Source organism: Adelges cooleyi, unplaced genomic scaffold (assembly GCF_023614345.1).
Source record: "Adelges cooleyi isolate 19-005CV unplaced genomic scaffold, UGA_ACOO_1.1 ACOO_flye_CR_arks_rails_tigmint_CR_PRNA_247, whole genome shotgun sequence".
Taxonomy (NCBI): domain Eukaryota; kingdom Metazoa; phylum Arthropoda; class Insecta; order Hemiptera; family Adelgidae; genus Adelges; species Adelges cooleyi.
The window spans coordinates 1,499,456-1,521,373 of NW_026095912.1; the positions used below are offsets into that span (position 1 = coordinate 1,499,456).

General features: G+C 35.6%; 1 protein-coding gene across 1 annotated transcript; it reads left to right on the top strand.

Moving 5' to 3' along the window:
* Positions 1 to 1,339: 1,339 nt before the first annotated feature.
* LOC126836817 (uncharacterized) lies at positions 1,340 to 21,679 on the top strand. The gene is made up of 4 exons (XM_050570465.1): positions 1,340 to 1,590; positions 16,091 to 16,255; positions 18,367 to 18,527; positions 20,866 to 21,679. Exons 1-4 carry the CDS (start codon positions 1,443 to 1,445, stop codon positions 20,989 to 20,991), a joined length of 600 nt encoding a protein of 199 aa, XP_050426422.1. The 5' UTR covers positions 1,340 to 1,442; the 3' UTR covers positions 20,992 to 21,679.
* The last annotated feature ends 239 nt before the right edge of the window (positions 21,680 to 21,918 follow it).

The window sequence follows — 21,918 nt, forward strand, 5'->3', positions numbered from 1 at the left end:
GTTAGTTGCCTGACAAATACATTAAAGAGAAAAACCATAGCAACAATAAAAATGTGTAATGATAGTTCAAAATAATCTCTATAGATGTTATACTACCTGTTTCCTTTTATACGTTTCAACTATTATTTTTAATTATTTAGTTAGATAAATTGGTTTATTATTTAGTTTTCCTTAAGCATGCCGTTCGGATATAACATGTTATTGCATTTTATAGATTAAACTATATTGCATAAATAATTGTTTCATTGTAATATTGTACTTGTATGTATTTTAATATGGTAATACTTACTAAAACTTTATTTTACATCAAAATACAAATTATAAAAATACATTATATTTTTTTTAATAAGAAGTCCAATAGGTAGAAATTTGTATAAAATATTATTTAGACAGAGTACGATTAATATACGTTGACTAAGCGAAAAATATAATTTGTATGAACAAGTGTTGTAGAAGAAAATTAAAAAATATAATTATTTAAATTTGTTTTACAATTTAGCGACCGTACAATGTCTTGCGAGTGTAATATATTAGTACTAGTTACACTGCAATAGAATCTGATTTGGTTTCGATAAATCCGCAAGTATACCAAAATATGTTTTTACTTTTTTACTGTTACCCTCAAACGGATCACCCGGTATTCGCCGTATAGTCAAAAGCTCGGGCGGGGGGAAACTTTATTGATTTTGCGAAACCCTTTTAATTTCGTGCGTTCAACCAAGACCCGTGTAGGTGTCGTTTGATCTTCTACGTGGGTGTAAAGTGCCTCATAAAGGTGTACGACCCGTGTGCTTCGAGTATCGCGTGCTCGCATAAAAACGCAAAGTCGACGGCAGTCGTATAACACTTGCCACTGACCGGAAGTGGTGGTGCCCCTCGATTTACTTCCCCTGTATCCCCACAGAGTCAAAACTCCCGCAGTATACCCACGACGCCTTCCGCCCACCACCGGTTATAGTGCTATGATATTTTACTACTTTTTAAAACGTCTACCACCATTACACCGTTGCGTTTAACTTGGTCGTCGTCTTTGTTGTTGTTGCCATTGCCCGAAGCCCGTACCCCTGGCAACCGCTGCGCTCGTAAGACGGTCGGGGTCGAATAGCGGTGAACATTATGCAAAAAAAAAAAAAAAAACCCCAAAAAAAAACTAAAGCCGGTGTTAAGGGGTGGGTAAGAGAGCTCCGGAGGGGAGGGTGCGGAAATAAAAGAGAAGTCCGTGTGCTTTACACCGGTGCGTTGGCGACTGGCCAATTTGCCCCCGCAATCATCAGTCAGGTAGCGCACGGTTAACCCATATGACCGCGCCGTCAACAGTTCGAACAATTCCGGCTGTACCGTAGACTCGTTTTTTATGTTTTTTGAAATTTTTTTTTTTTAATCGAAAAGAAACCTACTCGGGTGTGGTGTAGCTCGCCGGAAATTATGCATTGACGACGACGATGGGATGCAACCCCAGCAAAGACGGCGAGCCGATAGTGGGCAATCGGATGCAAAACGAGGTGTCCCCCGTGCAGTTGGTCAACAACAGCGGCGGCGGCACTAACCTAGTGCCATCGGTCGACATGATGCTGATACCGTTGACCGAGGGTAGGTGAAGATAGTAAACAGAGCTGTGCACGATATTATATTATTAATGTAAGCGCAGAATAGCCAGATGAGACAATTCGGTGGAAATTGGGATTGGTAATTGTCGAGAGCACCGGTGTAGCCGGAAACCGACCGTTATTACAAATTATTCATAACTGCCGATTTGGCACGTTTTCCGGTTTGGCAATCCGACAGTGTCGCCTGAAATAAGATTAAAAAAATGGCCATCATCTTCATACTGCCTACCCTGATTCTCACACGGGTGTCTTTTCTGGTTATTCTGTGGCATTAGCAGAATAGTATTGATTAGAATACGGTGAGTTCCGTTGCAGGCGACATGACGCTCCATTTCATTGTTGGTTGGGGTTGTATACAACCCCTTACTATTTATCACTGTCAGTTGCGTAATAACGATTAAAAATATTTGGCGCCAAAATTTTTAAAATATACAGTTATTTATATAAATTTTCACGGTGTTTTACTTTTTATAAGTACATGTATAGTATGTACAGGGTGATTCTTTTTGGGTAAGACACTAATTTTCTCGGAAAATATAAACATTTAAAAAAAATAATTTTCTATACTTTTAGGAACACGTTGTACTACATTTTTCAATACTGTGAACATTTATATCTTCAACCCTTATACAAAAAAAAGGTAGAACATCACTTTTTCAAATGGCAACATATTATGTTTTAAATTCCATAAACATATAGACAAAAATTGTAAAAACAATTTTATTGTTTGAATTTTTATCCATTTGTTCGCTTGTTATGACTTTGTACAGATTTAAATTTTCGTCTATATTTCTTAATAATTTCATTCGGTTCAACAAAGAAAAGTAGTTTTATTACAACAGTCATCACATAAAGTAATAATTTAGTAGATCCGCTGGTCAACCATTAAATAAAACATTTTACTGTGTTTGGTTATCGGTGTTCTCGCCTATCGGACAATGCGAGCATAATTAAGAATTGTATGGGCTACCGGCCTTTGGGACACCGAAAAAATATGACAATATTTAGGAGAAAATGTAATATCTTTACAAAGTCATAGCTAACGAACAGATGGATGAAAATTAAAAATTCAAACGATAACAAATTTTAAAATTGTTTGCCCCCAAATTTATGAAATTAAAAACATATGTTGTCATTTGAAAAATTGAACTAGGACCCTTTTTATTGTATAAGGGATAGAGATAAAAATGTTCAAAGTATTGAAAATATAGTACAAAGTGTATCTAAAAAAATATGAAAAAAATAATATTCAAAATATTAACATTTTCGGAGAAAACTAGTGTCTTACCCAAAATGAATTGCGCTGTATATTGTTCCTTTTTTAGTCTAGTTCTAATATTTAGTATCTAATTTCTAAACACCGTTATCACTCTTATCACGGAGAAAAAAGTTTTCGAGTTCGGTTATGTTAGGCTTCCCGTGTTCTAATCTATAGTATTTGGCACTAGCACAGATTAGATGATACGAGATGCACGAGATTAACAGAGATTGAACGACCGAGGGGGTGGGGAATCTAAGGGTGCTAAAGCCTTCTGTCTCTACCATCGTCCCTGTTATTAAACAGCGTGTCAATCAATTTGAAAGCGAAGAGATTCGATTTAAGATGTAATAATAATAATAGTTAAGTAGCAAGTTAAAGTGAGTCTTATACCATGTTTCCCGATAAGGTTTATCCGTCGCAGCATCTGTTGGGTTAAAGTAAGTTTTGGTTAAATTAAACTTATTTCTATTATTTAATAATGTTAAATTTTTATGATGTTTTCCGACTAGCCAATTACATGTTTTGATTGATAACTATTTTACACAGTACAGAATACGATATATGAAAGGATAATGGCAATGAATTTTCTGTGTCAACATGAAATATTTATGTGGAAGTAATTTTTTTGTATGCAAATAACATATTTTTCGAAAATTCCTTTGTCGGTTTAAGCCAAAAAGGGTGGGTTCGATCGCTGTTCATTAAGCATATAATGCCATTCGAGTAGCTACTTAACTACCTTATGTGAAGTGTGCTTGAATAGCTACAAAAGGGTTGTTGTGCGTAGCCCGTAGGGTTACAATGGAAAACGTGTAACCTTTACCCGAACGTCGCTTTACACGAGGTAATCAATCATAATTTTCGCAAAGAACGGTGTTCGTTCAACACTTAAGGTCAGGCGGCCATTGCCAGCTGGGCTATTGACTTGTGTACAACTTTGAAACCGAAACTGCTCGTTGAACATTACCAAGGACTTTTATCAAGCGAACGCGAAAGAGTTCAATGTAGACTCAGTCCTTTATGGTTGCTGTAATAAGGTTGAAATAAAATATGCAGGTGTAATATTTTCAAAAGAGTGATTTTTTTTGATTTTTTTCAATGCTGAACTTTATTTTGGAATCATTGTAGTTTCAATGGATGAAAGTACAAAAGTGTCAGGTTCATACAAAGAAAATTATAAGGGCGTATAAGGGGGGGGGGAGTTGTTTGTTACATAGGTATAACTCAAAGTGTGATTTGTGCGTGCATTCGTCATGTTTAATCATGAATCCAAGGAGTTCCCATAGAAGTGAACGACCCGTTATGTTTGGAGGGAAATGTAAGTAGTCGATAACAATAGATGAAACCGTGATTTGTGTGGTGGGAAAAGGGCGAAAGAGTCACATTGAACATGAGAGATGACGGCAAAACGGGAGTAGTTGAAATGACGACGTTGATGGATGTGTCGGCTGAGTAAAACTGAGGAAGTCCGGGGGATAAGGTCATACTGTAAATGATTAGATTAGAATGGATTCAGACGATTTGGGCGCGCCGAAAGCGCAGAAGGAAATAAACTAGCTTAAGGAAAGCCAAAGAAAAAGGATAAGATCGATCGAGGGTCTTGTGGGGGAGCTTAGACGTAGACCGGAGGACACTGAATGGAGCTTTGTCTTTCTTTTGTATGTTGTTTTTTTATTTTAACCGTCGGTTTCTTATATAACAAAATGGCAAAAAACAATAAAAAATTTAAAAAAATATGCGCGCTGCACGTCGGAAATAGTGTAACTATTATCATTGAGTATATATTGTCAATATATACTCAATGCTATTATGTTTTAATCTTGTTTCAAGTACTTCCATAACGACCTGACTGATGTTTGCCAAGTATGTGTTTCAGACACAGTGTGTGTGTTTGTTAAGGAAATGACGTGGGTCGTTTTGCCTTCTTGCTATTTTCGGATAAGGATTTCGAACGTACCTATATTTAAATAAAGCCGTATTTGTCGTAGCGTTCTGCCGGGACTTAAGGTGGTATACTGGTGACCGGGCGATGGGGTTGATATTATATTACATGCACTAGGAACAGAGGGCGGGAAGTCTCTTGCGGACAAAGAAAACTATTAGGACGAGCGAAACTATAAAAGAAGGAGGTCACCCTATACCGGGTGATTCTTTTAACGCTCTACACTAGTTTACTTTTACATTTTACGTATACATACATTGCAGTTTTCTAGTGTTTCTTTTCGAACAAATTTTTATTTATGTTTGAAAATGTTTTTAAGGAAAAAAAAAATGCAATTATCTCAAGAGTAAACTAGCAGAGTGTAGAGCGTTTAAAGAATTACCCGGTACTGTTATAACTGCAAACGTCAAAAACACCTCCGTTCACTTTATATTGAAAAGAAAATAATAAAAAAAAACTGAAATATGTTCTATCGAGGCGTAAAAGCGGCGCGTTAACGGTGTTTGGAAAAGTTTTTTTATTAACATAAATAAATAAAATTTAAAAAAAAAAGAACCATTTTTGATCTCGATGGAGTTTGGCTGGCTCGAAACCGGGCCATACGATCAATAACGGCAGCTATACACACAGTGGAGTTGGCGGAAATCGGTTAGGGTGAAATGTTGGGCGAGCCGAACTTGGGATAAATTTCGACAGGAAAAGGTTTTCAAAAAAAAAAAAGAGAGCACGGATTCCCGGAAATAGTCAATGCCAAGTAATGAAAATATGGACACCGTTTTTCCGAGAAAGAAAACCGTCGTTCCTTTCAAGTTGGTTTGAGTTTTTGTTGAAAAAAAAAATATTTTTATTTTTTTCCCAAATTCCTGTTACACTATTGTACATAAAATATATATTTGACTATAACTAAAGCTCAGATGTGTTTATGACTTTGCATATTTTTTTTTTTTTTTTGTTCAGTGAAATCAGTATGTTTATACCCAAAATACGATTCACAAAGAATAGATTTCAAATCAGCAAACTTATATTTGACATTTTTTTTTTAGTTGTTTATTTGCCTATAATGATTATTACTAGATTTAGTAACACATTTATATGTATAATATTATTAGAAGTGTCAAGTCGGCTATTTGAGAACTCGGCTAAATTTTTTTAGCCGATTTCAATGAAGGCATATAATTTCATATTTTTAAATTTTAAAATGCATATTTCAATATCTGTTTATTGTATATTTTCCATAGAATGGGTCGATAACAGAAGTTTGAGTAGTAGTTTGAGAGTAGTCATTAATTTGGTTAATATTAAAAAAAAATATTTAAAAAAATTGTCAATAAGTTGTATTCGGTAAAATAAAACTGCTAGGTACTAATGTATTTTTGTTTATTAGCTAATGTATAATTAACTATAATTAATTGATAATTTTAAGCAATACACTCATTATATTTTTGTTCGTACACAATTTAGTATACTAGAAGCAAAGTATATTGTTACCTAAATTATTATAACAAGAACTCTGAATATCAGATACGAATATCGCTCGGGTGGTATTTTTATCAGCTTAATTGTATTTCTTTATTGTTATTAATATATTAAACTTGTAATTGCATTATAGTTATGCTGAAATAAATGTTTAAATACTACAAACTTTCTAAATATTTGATTGGAATAAATTTAAAGAGGAACATTTTCTTATTTATTGATATTGATGTGATACTTGACCTGACCTTAGGTGGGTAAAAAACATATTATCATGATTCATGGTACAAACGTTGATACCTGCTCATTTTTCACATCCAATAACATTATAACTTTTTAACATAATATGACAGCTGTTCCGGATTGTAAAATAATTTAACAACAGCAATTTACAAGAAAAACAAAAATTACAATAGACCAAGAGTATAGGCCAATTTCAAATTAAACTATTTGATACTTAATGAAAACAGGATCCAGTAATCTTTACTAAATCTTCACCACAAAAATCCAGATTTTACCAAAAAAACTTTATTATGTTCATTTAAAAAATGATATAAGATAACCCCCCAAAAAGTGTTTTATGAAAAATAATATAAAATCATAATACAAATGTAAGATTTTGACAATTAAAAAAAAAAAAAATTATAAATTTAATAACTTATTTATTTAGTTTTTAGTAAATTTCCTTCGTACAAAATGTCAATTAAGTTGGAAATTTATCTACTTTCGTTGAAAATGTTTAATAGTAAAAAACAGTTAACAGGGTCTTCTTAAATTACTCAAAGTATAGCAAAAGAGAATAGCAATTAATGTTGGACATAGTACCCAGGTAGACCTCTTAAATTTTAGATCAATATTTATCAGTTTACAATTTCTAATTATTATTAAACTTGGGTACCTATGTTTTTTTTTCCTTCCGGATGTTGTTTGGTTGGTTTAACGGTTTATTAAACTGTACAGACCAAACAAAAAAAACCCATTTTATGTTTTAAACATTAAAGCGGCCAGTGACCATTAAATATTTAACAATACAACAAGCCCATAATTAATGCAACACGGGCATTTGTATTGTGAGTTATGTTTGTTTGCATATTTGGCTAGGTGGAAAACGCAGTGCAAACAAAGAGCCGACCTTTGCTCTCATAACAAGCATAATAATTGTGCCAGCATTTAATTTATAGGGTTCTTCTGTAAAGTTTCTGTCTGTCTTGAATCCCGTTTTTTATTTAAGCTGGTCCCGAACCAGAATCATGTGCACACGGATATATTGATGTGACAATATGGTGGCATATATAAAAAATGGTTGACTAATCTAATTGTGTAATAATGCGTGCAATCGAGTGCTGGAATGAACAAGGAACCGCTGATGTGTGGTGTTTTGGTTTAGGATAAAATTAGAAGCAAGTAATATAATAAAACGGGTATAGTTTGGGAGTTGCTGCAATAACAAGGCAAATGAAAGAGAATTGATTTAAATGGTTTGGTTGGGGGCAGTGAAAGAAGGGAGGAAAATTAAATAGTAGAACGGACAATAGAGATTAGAGTTAAGAAATTTGGTAGGCCTAAGAAAAAACAAAAAAAATAACAGGTTGTTATAAATACATTTGTAGAAGTTAATGGGATGAATAAACAAGTGATGACGGTTGGACCAAAATGATTTACTACTTGTTGGGTTAACCAAATGTATATAATATAATATAATAGGTTAAACGTATAACCGACTAATTTTCAGTCACAAACTACATTTTTTCAAAGAGAAATTGACATGTTTTTATTTAATGAAATGTTGTCAAAAAACAAATACTGAGACAATTGATCACATTTTGCACTAGACTATTTATACCATCTTTACCACAATATTCGGGATGGAACAAGTATTCTGAATCGAAAATTTGCAATTAAAACTATTTGTTTATTTAACTTGTATACTTACTGAAATTTGTGTTTCGTTATTTAATTTTACTGTAAAACACTAGCAAAAAAATTTGCTGCTAATTAAATTCTAATAAATTTTCGTAGAGTATTTATTTAGTGACATAATTAAATAACAAATCCAGCTTAAAGCAAGAAAAAACCAAATGTAATATTAAAAGAGATCACAATATAATGAACGTCGAAGGAAATATTGACAGGACTTAGAAACTCTGAGAGAGAATTTCGTAAAGTAGGTTATTTAAAATGATTTCAATAGTACCCGAGTCTGAGTAGGATTTGGTAAGAAATTACAGGTAAAAAAATTTCCATACAATTTGACCTGGTAAAATATACTTTGGTATCATTTCCTCGAGTCAATAGTGTAACTAAAAAACACAGTAGAGTTAAAAGTTTTGTGCTGTTTTACATATTTTGTTTTATGGGTGAAATTATTGTATTGTTTCTATTATAATCGTCTAACCGAAACACTTTTTGTATGAAAGACATATTGTTTTCTATTAACCTACTTCGATTTATTAGATATTTTATTGCTTGGATATTATTTCTTTTGGACAATTTTACCCTTGGACATTTTTTTCCTTGGGTATATTGTTTTCCTTATAGTCGTGAAATAGAATACTTAGACTTCATTGTGTGTGAGTAAATGGACACCCAATTAATTCAGTGATGTTGTCAAGTATTTTTACGTTTAGCTTTCTCAATGAGGAATATCAGGTTGGTAGTGAGATCATAATATTCTAATGTACCTATTGTATTTGAAAATTAGAACAACTTGACATGGCTTCGATAGTGGCACATTGCAGATTCGAATTTTCCCCAAAACTAATTTGGCGTTAAGACAACTTTGGCTCTTATCAGTCGAACTTAATATTAAGATCTTAAATCGTGCCTCGAAGAGATTTTTTTTTTTTTGATAATGTTACTTTGGCAATGTATTTTCTTTACATTTTTTTTTTTTTTTTTTTGCTGGCTTTATTGGTGATTTATTTCTAGTACAAGCAGAGTTCGTTTTCGAGGAACTTGTTCGCCAACGATTTGGCAGTAGCTTTTTATATTTTTTTTAAGTCATTCTTTTCTTTGTTCCGACACTCGAGAGAAACGAGGATATTTTTTTCCAGCATTTTCCTTTGTTTTCGGTGGGTCGATCCGAATCCCCAATAGAATTTGCATCGTATAATATTATTACTCTGGCGACCCAGTTTTGCTATAACGGATTATTATTATTATTACAGTTGATCCTCGAACGTGTCGGCTTTTGTCCTCGCCCTATTGCTGCGGAGGGTTAGCGTTTTCCTTTCTTTTAAAACAATTTCTTAGCTTCGATGCGATTCAGCCGAGAAGGTGTTTGTTTTCGTTTTTTTTTTTATCGTTTATCGTTAAGTTCAAACCCGACCTGCTCTGTATACGGAGTGATGCGAGAGACACTCATTTCCTTGAAAAAATATTTTGAAAATTATTTTTCTTCCTATACTCGTATTTTACTATCATTAATCAACGCGTTGAACGTTTGTATATCTTCATCTTTTGCACATAAAATAGTTATGGACTCGAGCCTGCTTGGCTAAACGAGTGTTCCCATTGACGTTTTATATATTTCTATAAACGTTTGTTTAAATCCCGTTTATGATCTGGTAATTTTATTTATTAAAATAGTCGAGTAATTTCATTTGCTTATGAAAAGGGTTGAATCCCTTCAATTAAAACCCTCACCGTTGGATGGAAAATAATTTGGAATAATTGCCATTCTCATATTATTTAATTAAGTATTGAGCATAATAATTAAAAAAAAAAAATGTATAATTGTTTTATAGTAAAATTGTATTTGTGAAAAACGGTTATGTTTTCATTTCACGAAATCTTACATTTTTGGACTAAACCGTTTTCATAAATAATCGATTCAAATAATTATATAAATAACAAATTTTTAAAAATTGTTGAGGTTTGAATTTCAATCTCTTCCTTTTTCCTATAACGTTGTAAAAATTTGATTTAAACAACAGTAACCAAATATTTACACAAAGATAAACTAGTTTAACTGGAGTTAAAATTAATTCTGTTGCATAAACCATGTTTTAAATTTTATATATTGTTAAAAATTTACTTTATCACGAGTTAGATTTTACAGAGTCGTTTATTGCTGTGTAAAAATGTATGTAGAGTTAATTTTTGTTATCAATGTTAAAGTGTCGATAATGGAAATGTGCGTTATCAGTTTATCATTGATAAGACCCTGTATGATAATAATATTAACTCTAAACTCCTACTGCTGATACCAGTATGTTGGTAAATAACCTGAATATAAAACAACGATTGAGCAACACAAAGTAAACGTAACACATGTTATTTTAACAAAAGACAAATATAACAATAGTTAATAGGAGACGGTGGTAAAATCGAATTATTTAGATAACGACAATTTTGGTGCAACCGGGCATTGGTATTGCCATAACTGTCAGATGGATCATCCTGTACAGGAGCTTTTGTTGCGCTACTTTTCGCCGAGGACGACGTGCCGATAGCTGATACGCTGGTCCAGCATTAATCCGTTAAAAAAACACCCTCGGCGATTGTAATATTAGTATTCAAAAAAAATAAAAAATTAACGTTGTATCGTCGTTATGATTATTTTTTATTACTGCGGTTTTTTTTATCGTACCGTCGAGATGATAGAGAGAAACTGGGTCAACTGTGACGTACATTACCGATGGCCAGGGCCAGGGAAGAGGACGATGACACGGGGTGGGGCGGGGGAGCTTGCGAAGGGAGGAGGCGGCGCCGGCGCGAGGGGAGCCGAACGCGGCCGAACGGCGTTGAGCGACAGCCGAGGGACGCGTTACTCCGTTCGCGAACGCCACCGCGCCAATACCTACCTTAGACCGACCGAGATAACCGTTAACCGATTACGCGGTCGCCGTTGGTCGCCGAGGCAGGTGCAGGTACAATACCGACATAATATTTTTAATTCGCCGAAAGAAGTAAAAAAAAAAAAAATAATAAAAAAATATATATATTATATCAATTTTGTACACTCCGAACGCGCCCGCCGATTACACACAATCAAAAAGTACACCGAAAAACCTACACCGTAAACACCGTCGTATATTATCTAGCACACCAGCAGCTGCTGCATCTGCAATAAAAAAAAAATAATAATAAATACCAATAACCGTATTAACAGAAAAAAACACCTGCCGCCACCGTCGCCCTACACTGTTCTACAAGCATCGCACGTACTACTGTAATAGTCTAGTGGTTGCCAGAACGCCAGTCGAGTCTCCCGTCGAAAACCGGCGGTAAGTATTCAACAATTCTATTAACTAATTAAAAACATTGAAAAAAAATTCCAGCTTGTCAATAAGAAATGTTAGGTAAAGTAGTTATTATTTTTTTTTTTTAATTTTTATTCCGGTAAACTTGCCGACTAGATTTTTTAGATATTATCAAAAAGCGTACAAACTTTTTTTTTTCTAAATTTCCAAAGATTCAATAACTGCTCCGGGTTACCGGGCGGTACCCGAGACCGTAATAATTAATTAGAGGTAATCCGATACGTCTCGTTATAAGGGCTTAACGACGGGAAATCCGCTACCACCGCGGTCGGTCCGAGTAGCGCACAAAAGGTTACGGCCTTGGTTTGGTCAAAGACGGCTGCGGTGACCTGCTGACCTCCAATGACCGTCATCCCCCCCCGCACAACCCTCGTCGCGAGCGCTACCCGCCCCCCCGTCCATGCCGTTGTAAACCTGGTCCGGATCAATGCAGTCACCCGCGCCCCCCTTTTCCTACCCTTACGGCCGATAGTGTATGTATGTATGTATATATATATATATATATATACATAACGTACACCGCCGTATTTATGTATATGTATGTTTTGTATTGCACCGCACACACACACACACACACCTGCCGACTACCCCTGTCGTCTCTCGCGCGATTCACCTCCGCCTGCCCGGCCCTGCCCTCGCGTTACCGCCACCCCTCTCACAACCTTCCCCCCGCTACCACACACACACACATTAACCGCTAACCACTTACCACGCCAACAACGTCGGCCGTGTCCGTTCCAGCGTTCGAAAAAAGCCACGATTTGGGAAAATCCCAATCCCTCTCCCCTGCCCTGCCCTCCGCTGCACCGACGGTTCGAGTGGCTTCTGAATGGGAATTTCCCGAATTCGATGTATTCGTAATATTAAGAACGTTTTCGTAAAATTATAATATTTTATCGATTGGCCGACGAAATACTACACCTACTTGACTTAATAGAATTTATAATACTTTATTACATTTATTATGAATCACTGGTAAATAGTGTACACACGATATTCGAACGGTATTTGCCCGCATTAGTATTATGTATATATATATATATATATATATACATACACATGATTCATAGAAGTTACATATTATTATTATTATTGTACTTATATACTTAACGCCGGTGGTGCCGACGGCGCACTTGTCCAAATAGGTTTTTGGCCCGTAAAACGCTGCCGATCGTTGAAATAATAATATTACCTACACAAAAGTCAGCCCACATTTTTCAACTTTGATATAGGTGTAAAATATGCTATCGGTTACGTTTGCTATGTTTTCTCGGATTACCCATACTGTGTGTATGTACGACAAACACACCACAACAGCACAATGTTATGTAGAAAAACAAACAAATAATCCAATACAGCTGATGTAGTCTGAAAATCGGTTACCAAGACTTATCCTCGGCTCCGCTCTAATTTCCAACGTCTCGAGATCGGTTTCCTCCTCCTTTGTTCTTTTATGTCCTCTACATTTCTATACCTATGTGAAAGTCTCCTTTACAAATTATATGGCTTCTTAACAGATAGAAGATCCATACCTACCTATATTATGATATATAGAATAGAAGGCGCCTCCTACAAAGACTATATTGTTAGACGCGGGGGCGTTTCTAATTTATGTCCCATTAAAACTTTTAATAAGACCGATTGTTCGCGAAGGTCACGGCAAGTAAAAGGTAATTAAAAGCATCGGTGGTATAGTTTTCGGGCTTTCCCCATTTAAAATTGAACTTTTGACCCGGTGGTTTTTGGAGTTATTTTAGATGACAAATTTTTTTTTTTTACAATCAATACTTTTACTTTACCTTTGCTCGTGGAAGCTGAAAAAAACCCCTTTTATTCGAACAGCGTACGCCTCCTCAAACGTACCAAGTGCACATGAAAGCAAAACAGCCTATCCAAAGGCAACCCTAATGGATTAAGATATTATGAATACTAGGCAAAATGATCAGAGTAAAATTGAATGCAACGCCCGCAAAATACTCCACACACGCAAGTGCTGTATTTTATTATATAATATAACAGGTTTTTTAGTTTATCATTTTTTACCGCTATTGTCTTTATTGAACTCTTGGAAAAAAGTATATTTTTCAATTTTTTTTTATACTTACTGTACATTTACTGGCGACCACTCAAGCTAATTCATATTTTAGCTCTAATACTTTTTGTACAACGTTTTTTTACATATTGTGTTATACACTTAGTGTTTAATAAAAAGCGTGGCGTATCATTGTTTTCATTTTGTATTTCATTTGAAATTGTCGTTTAACAACGAAAACCAGAAGGTTTATTTTTCTTTATAATGTACTATTTTTTTTTCGGTGGGGACCACTTTGTCAAAATGGGCTTACTACATTTATAAATTATCAGGATCGTACCGAACAGCCATTCGGCACTCGGAAAACGTATTAAATCTTTTCCATCCACTCGAATACATTTATTTCTATATTAATTCAGTCGATGGAACTAATTTTTTATCCTTTAGGCTTGGGCACTCGGGACGTTTTGATAAATCACCGTTCATTTATCTAAATCAAACGGGTTCGCCAAGCATTGTTAAGCGTTCAACACGAACGTCGACCGTTGCTACAATCAGGCGGTTAAGTACTTAATAAAATGTCATTTGAACAGGATGTACGTGTATTGATGGTATGTACTGCTATAATCCCCGTATCCGTTCCATTGGGACCCTAATCTGTCTATTATAATGATTTACCAGCGCCGTCGATGCGGGTCCACAACCTGATAATTAAAATCAATCGAGCCGACCTCTTTAGCGGGGTCGGATAGGACAACGGCAAACGAACGGGGAGAAATTTTAACGCAAATTGTTTTTATAGACATTATTAAACTCAAAATTTTTAATTGAAAGCTTTTGTACAAGTCCCAGCCCATCGATCCTCCCGGCAATCCATTTGTGATAATTTATTTTTAACAATGAAAACTCATTTAATCGGCTTATCAAAATGCAACAATGGAGTGATGATTTTTTTTAAACCGTTGTAGGCTAACAAACCAGCATTGTTTCGACTCGCTCGATTCAAGTATGGGTTTTATTCGTCCATTGAAAATTTCAGTAAAGAGCAAAAACAAACAGAAGCATTTACAAACCTTTTACGCCCCAAGCACATTTTAATTGTTTACCTAACCTCTTTCTAAACCCACTAAACACAAACCCTTAAGTCTTAAGTTATTCTTAAGCCGCTTTTCTCCATACATTGCTTTGATTTAACTTCCCACCCTTCAGTATACTCTCGTCCGTTAATACTTAATGCAAACAACATACATCACCGTGTGTATCATCCCGTATGTCCATTCATTACCAAGGGAAACAAGGATGCGCTTTTGACCAGGTCCTCGTTGAATTCCTACATGTTTTGACGACGTGTCTGCTTCACTACACACAAACCTTACATATTATATTTAAAAAAAAAAAGTGTTCTTGCTCGGAACCGCCCAGAATAATTTTCTTTGTACGTACGTTTTTTTTTCAAGTCTATAAAAACCATTTTATTTGCTTTTCCTTTAATTAAATGTATCTCACGAAAAAAAATTGGCTCCATTGTTCTCACTCTTGGCGTAAATCCAATTCCATTGTCCGATATCCGCTGTACTACAACTACTACTGCTACTACTAGACCTTTGCTAAACTACTTTTCTGCCAAGATTCATTAACTGTGTATGTTTATGATTTCGCATGTTACATTAGAAAAAGACAAAACACATAAAATCTGTATTTTATAAGCTAGACCAATTATACCTGAACTGACCAGTGGATTTTGACGTGAAAACAATCACATATTTTGTTGGGTAAACTAAAACTATTGTTTTCGACCACCGGGCCTAGGTCGTTCGTTGTCGCTTGTAAACGCCCCATATAACTTGTGGGAGGAGGTTGGAGACGTTAAAATATATGTATTTTGCCGCCGTATGGCTTTTAGCACTAATGGCCGACTGGTAGTAATTTGGAAGGATCGTACTTGGTATTTAGACAGCGCGAGATGGTTGGCCGATAAAGGGTAAAAGTTTTAGCTGTTTGGGAGTGTTAAGCAGTGGTGGCGAGGCCAGCAACAGCAGGGGTGGAAGTTGTAGGTAAGAGGAAGGGCGGTAGAGACGGTTAAAGCTGGCGAAGGTTGGCCGCATCGATTGGCAGCACGACCGTGTGTGTTCGAAATCAGTCTTTTCGATCGCTCGCGGTACAACACAAAGGTGTGAACGGCGGAATGGATTTTCACTTTACTCTATTGTACGTAGGTACGAACAGAAAAAACAAAGCCATATAAAAAGTAGTCGAGAATAATAATAAAAGAAAATATAAAAACCGCCACGGCCACAGCTTAGGCGGCAGGTAGGTCGGTAGGTACTTGTGTGTTGTCATTCCGTCCGTTGACGACGCATTTGTTTGTCGTGCCACGCGTTGTTAGCAGCACATTCGAGTACCCGTCAATCTTCGCCATTCGACTTATATATGTAATACGCCACACTCTATCCTTACAATTATTGCTATTCGTCTATAATAATATGCTCGATGCGTTTTAATGTTGTACAGATAACGAGGAAACCCGAGGAAGCTCAAACAGTAGCAGCAGCAGCAGTAGCAGCAGCAGCGACAAGAGCAACGGTAAAGAAAGGTCGAAAACTACCCAAGACAAAACGATGAAAACCTCAGAGGAAACAGTAGATTTCGAGAAGGAGTTCCGACCGGACGATACGGGTAAAACAAAAAAAAAATATATATATTATCAGAATACCAGAGTACATTGTTTGCAATCCCGGCACGTACCCGCGTACCTACCGGTGTGCGACGCGTTATTATATATTTATGAGACGGGCTTGCTGGGGCTCAGGGGAATAGGACTTCTTCTTTTTGACTGGTTCGTCCGAAATGGATTTTCAAGGAAGCGGGAAAAACAAAAACAATTCTATCTCCGCTTTTGGCGACGGTTGCGACGGGGGCAATCTCTAAAGTTGGTAAAATAAATAATAAATTATTCCCGGTACATTAGCGAGAAAGCCGAGATGTAGATAACGGCCAACCGACGGGCGGCTGATTACGCTTTAATACGTTTGCCCTACTTGGGGTCGGGTCGTCGATTCAGGCATTTGATTGGTGTGCTGCCATTTCAATAGAGCCGCTGATTGATTTTGTCGATAAAGACCACCGCACACAGGGATGGTTTTTGTCCGTGGAAATATCTTTCAACACACAGAACTAGGACGGTTTCCAAAAACGTGGGACAACTCGGAATTTCCCAATACGGCGCACTAGTAGTTTTCTAATCATTTTCATTAAACTATCCCGACGTGTGCCCGGTTGTGTAAATGGGGGATTGCGTTTCTGTATTGACTTATGGCTTTAATATTATAGCGTTGGCACAACTCGTGTTCGTCATTAGTTATAAATAAAATTCAAAAACATTAATTTAAAAGCTAGACCACATAGTTACTGTTAATGTTTACTCGGATAAAGCTTAGAAGGTCATATTGTATCGAAAAAAATTGAACAAACAATAAGACGGTACATTTCGAGTTAATCACCTCGATTTACCAAACACATTAAACAAACGAAATTTCTGAAATATGAAATTTATTTTTAAGGACTCGTTGTTTTATTTTATTCTGCTAAAACTTATTTCAAATTGACTTAATTTGAAAAAGCCACGTACTCAATAAATTCAAACTATATATTGCATAGGATGACATAAAACTCCATTAAAAAAAACCAATAAGACAATTTTATGTTTCTCGTTTAATTTTGCATCGACACGATTATTATATGACCTTCAGATATCAAAAAACAAACAGCAAAGTCTCCAATAAATCAAATGCGCATTACTATTATTTTCTGCTCGAAGTGAAGGTTTTTTTATTTTATATTGTTACGTTCAATTTTAAAACAAGACACGATTCGAAAAATGAGGTCCACCAACGAGGAATCGACATAATGAAAATTCTTCTTCTAATCAAAGACACAATGGTTTTGAGGTCCGGAATTACAATATTTAAAAGCCTGGAACACTCAAGGACTTGGGTGCCAAAAAAAAAATGTTTTATGAAAGAGTGGAATTTATTATAGTTTTCCATTTTATCTCGAACGAATTGATTCTGTCAGCCTAATCCTCTTTATCCGTCTTAACCGTTTTACTATTAAAGGTATCTCCCATCTTGAAACCTTCTCAGTCTATCCGCTGTTATTATTTCTTGTATTGGTACAATTCACAAACTTCCTAGTTCTTCATTCATCTCAATATTCTCGTTTGAGTTATGTAAATTTTCTCTAGTCTCCTTTACTTAAATACAAAATGACACTTGTTTTTTTCATCTCCTATTAACTTAAACGGCGTGCTTTTTGTCACATAACTTTTGTATCTTCTTTCCTCTTCATTTGACCATACTTAATAATCTCTTTGACTTTTGCATTTTCTCCAAAGCACTACAGACCTTAGTGACCTTTGACTCAGTGGTATCCATTATATTAGCAGCATTCCTTCAATTTCGGATACTTTATCCCGCCAAAATTTTCTCGAGCAATCTATCTACTTCCAATGTTCTGAATGCATCCTGATCCTGATTCTAAGTACTTATATTCCCCTACTCCATTCGTTACTCACACTCCTAGCATAACGAGTGTTCCCAATCTTTTTTTGAAACCTGCTGATCGTCGATGATCCTGGATTGATCTCATCATCCTGTTTCGTTTTCTACCATGACCTCTTTCGTCACCTTGTCTTACCTTGCCTTTTCCAAATCTGCAACACTCCTGAACGGAGTGAAATATTATTATTATTATTATGTTGTAATGTGAATATTTTAATTCGGTTGTAGAACTGTGCCACGCTGCAACGAAAATACAGGCATCGTTTCGCGGCCACATGACTCGCAAACAACAAGCTGCCGGCGGCAAAGACGAACCTGGTGCTGCCGGAGGTGCCGGTTCTGCGGTTGACGGTCTGGAATCGCAGCTAAAGAACGTCGACATCAATAAGGTTTTACGTCATTGCATAAATACATATTATACATTATTAATGTCCAGCGAAATAACTGCTCGTTAGTACAGAAAACACAAAAGGCATTTCGTTGATAGAACAAAAAAAATAAAATAGTTGAAAGCCCGCCAATGGGGATAAGATGGGCGTAACGCACTCGAGCCTTGTTCAAAAATGAATTACACGACCAGACATGATGTATAATATGCGGGTGTTTTTGACAGCACACGCAATATCCTCTTTTGTCCAAAGCTTTTAATTTTTCAACAGCGAAGCCCTAACATTTTGGGCGTTATCGATTTAAAAATAACAAACACTCCTATTTGTTTTCTTGACGTGTCATTCCACATCCAAAAAGCCATTGAGTATATTTTTCAATTAAATATCGACATTTATCGACTCACGAGTCGACTATCCTCAAAAATAATACCTATAATTCGTTCGCTATATAGTTAATTCAATTATTGTTACAATTATTTACAAAATTGATTAAGTTGGCATTTAATATGATTCACTGGAAAATGTAATTTAACAAAGCAACTTCGTCGATGGCAGCTGTTTATAAAAAGTTAATTTAAATCATTAACTTGGCCATATACTTGTCGTAATAGATTTTGGGGTTTTTGTTTTTATTTTAAATTATTTTTAAATTTGAATACATTACCTATTACTTGGTATACAATATGATGCGAGTACGTTTTTGTCCTTATCTTATAAAAATGCACTAGGAAATCCAAAATTGTGCAATTAAACTTTTTTTATTCGTGTTAATTCAATGGCCAAAATTTTGGAGGAAATTAAAATAAAACTAAACGAAAATCATACAAGGATCAAAAGGGTTCCAGCCCACTATTTCAGGGCAGCAAGTCCAAAGTGTGTACTTTCGGAAAGCTACATTGTTGGACAAATTCCAGTTGTTTTATTTAAATGCATTATCCTAAAAAAAAAAAAAATGGTTGATTTGTTACACATTTATCTCACGTCTTGTGTTTTATACGGATCGTGTGTGACACCTCAGTTTTTATTTGTCTGTAATATTATTTTGGATTGGACAGGCTATACATGTAAATTTTACGCCAGACTTGGCACTACGGTAAGACGTCTGGACCCATGTACGGTCAGAATTGATAACCATACCTACCCTACAGATAAGGATACGGCCTGGGACACCTTTTCTGATTGCTTGTCTGAGAGTAGGGTCCGGTTAGAGATAGCCGAAGCTTTCTTTCTTTTTTTAAAAAAAAAGTCTGACCTAGTTAGTTTTTTGGGGTATACAATACGAGGGATGAGCAATATTTTTTCGAATCAACGCCAAGTAAAAAATACCTTTTTAAAATAAATAACACTATGTAGTTGAGTTAAATTTAATTAGGCTATCAAAAATTTAAAAAAAATCTAAAGTCCTAACAGACTTTTCTGAACCCTTTTGCAATGCACTTTAGAATATACATGAGTACATAAATGTTTATCCATTCTTTTATTATAAAGTTTTCCTGGCTTAGTGCCATCTAAACTTAGTGTTAATTTACATATTTTTGTTTTTTTTGCGGTTTTAAATATGATAGCTATTTACAAGCAAAAAAAAACGTACAGTTCGTTAGCATAAAAAGTTTACCCATTCAAAATATACGATTTCAAAAACAAATTAATTTAGAAAAAACCTTACTTATTTTTAAAAGAATCTTTTTCCTTTCACCGTCTCTCCCCAACCTCTTTAAACCTAACTCCCAACCAATTCCTATCCACGCATCGTTCACGCCTTATCACTATCCCATTCATATCTTTTCACCATCTTCTCCTCGATGACGCATTTTATATTACTCTCAGCCAAATAACTTGTGCTTTTTTGTAGACATTTTGCACACTCCAAGAAATTCCTGGCATTGCCTCTTCTTCTTGATATTTGCCTTTTACTCCCAACTACATGGCTTCGGCCGCCCTAGTCCTACACTTCCATAAAGCTCGATCTTCTACATCTCGTTCAATCGCCCCAGTTATCCTCGTGTCACTCTTCCCCTTTCTCTCTTTCCTTCTACATTCATCTTCATAACAACTCTCACTGCCTCTGCCTCTTCCCTGCTTATAACAAGACCAAACTAGCTCAACCTATTCTCTTTCATTTTCTCCATAGTTGATGCAATTCCTAGATTCCCCTTGTGTATTAATTTCTTATTCTATCCGTCCCAGTCACTTCACTCGTCCGCCTTAGTATTTTCATCTCAACTACACTCATCTTCTGTTTAATTTTTTTGTCAACTGCCAACATTCTGACCCACATAACATTGCTGACCTCACTACCGTTCCGGCGGAACTAATTTTTTGTCTTTATGATCCACAGGAATTGATGGATCAAGAACTGTTGGACGTGGACTTGGCTGATCCCGAATTGCACAAGGCGGCCACCAAGATCCAGGCTTCGTTCCGCGGTCACAAGGCCCGGAAAAGCGACGACGTCAAGCAATAAGACAATACAACAAACGTTATATCATCGCCGCCTATCGTTGCTCTTTCGTCGTTGTGCAAAATTCCCAACTTTCCTCCAAAGCAATCCCTCTAACGAATATTATTATTATTATTATCATCGATACCCACTATGTTATAATTAATTTTACAAAAATAAAACCCACCCGGCGACAAAAGGGGGGGGGGGACAGAGGGCTCGACAGCGTCTTGCTCCTGGTCCTATTTTAATTCTTAAAAAAAAACTACCTAATTTTTTTTAATTCATAAAGTTCGAAGTGATAGATTGTCTTTTTTTTTTTAATTACTACCAGTTAGCGTACAGCTACTTTGGCTTCTCTCTCTCTCTCTAACCCTTTACCCTTTCGCACTAGTCATTTACCTTAACCCCTTATCCACCATCATTTCCTCCCCAGCCTCCAAAACAATTCAATACACAGCAATATCACAGTGTTACCGTCGTCGTCGTCACCAGAGTAATAACCAGAATAATTATATAATACAAAACTCAAAATATATATTTTATTTATATGTAAAAATGTCAAAAAACAATATACGAGAACACATTTCGAAACGCGCACAACAAAAACGATAATAATCATAATTTAAAATATAAAAAAAAACCGTTAGAATATTTTAAATGAAATAAAATAACAATTGCGGCCAATTTTCATAAAAAAAAAAAACAATAATATCGTAACGATTGGTAGCAAGCAGGGTAATTAACAATACAAATAATATTACTTTATGTATGTCTCAAGAGTAAAAATATTTAATCAAAAATACAATGTATTGTAATCAAAAATAATTCGAAAAGAAAACTTACAACACCACCGACTGTATGAAAACAGATAGCTCACTCCATAATCAGTCGCGACGAAATCAGTGCAGCCACATGAACTGGTGTACACAAATTATCGTGCTGGTACTT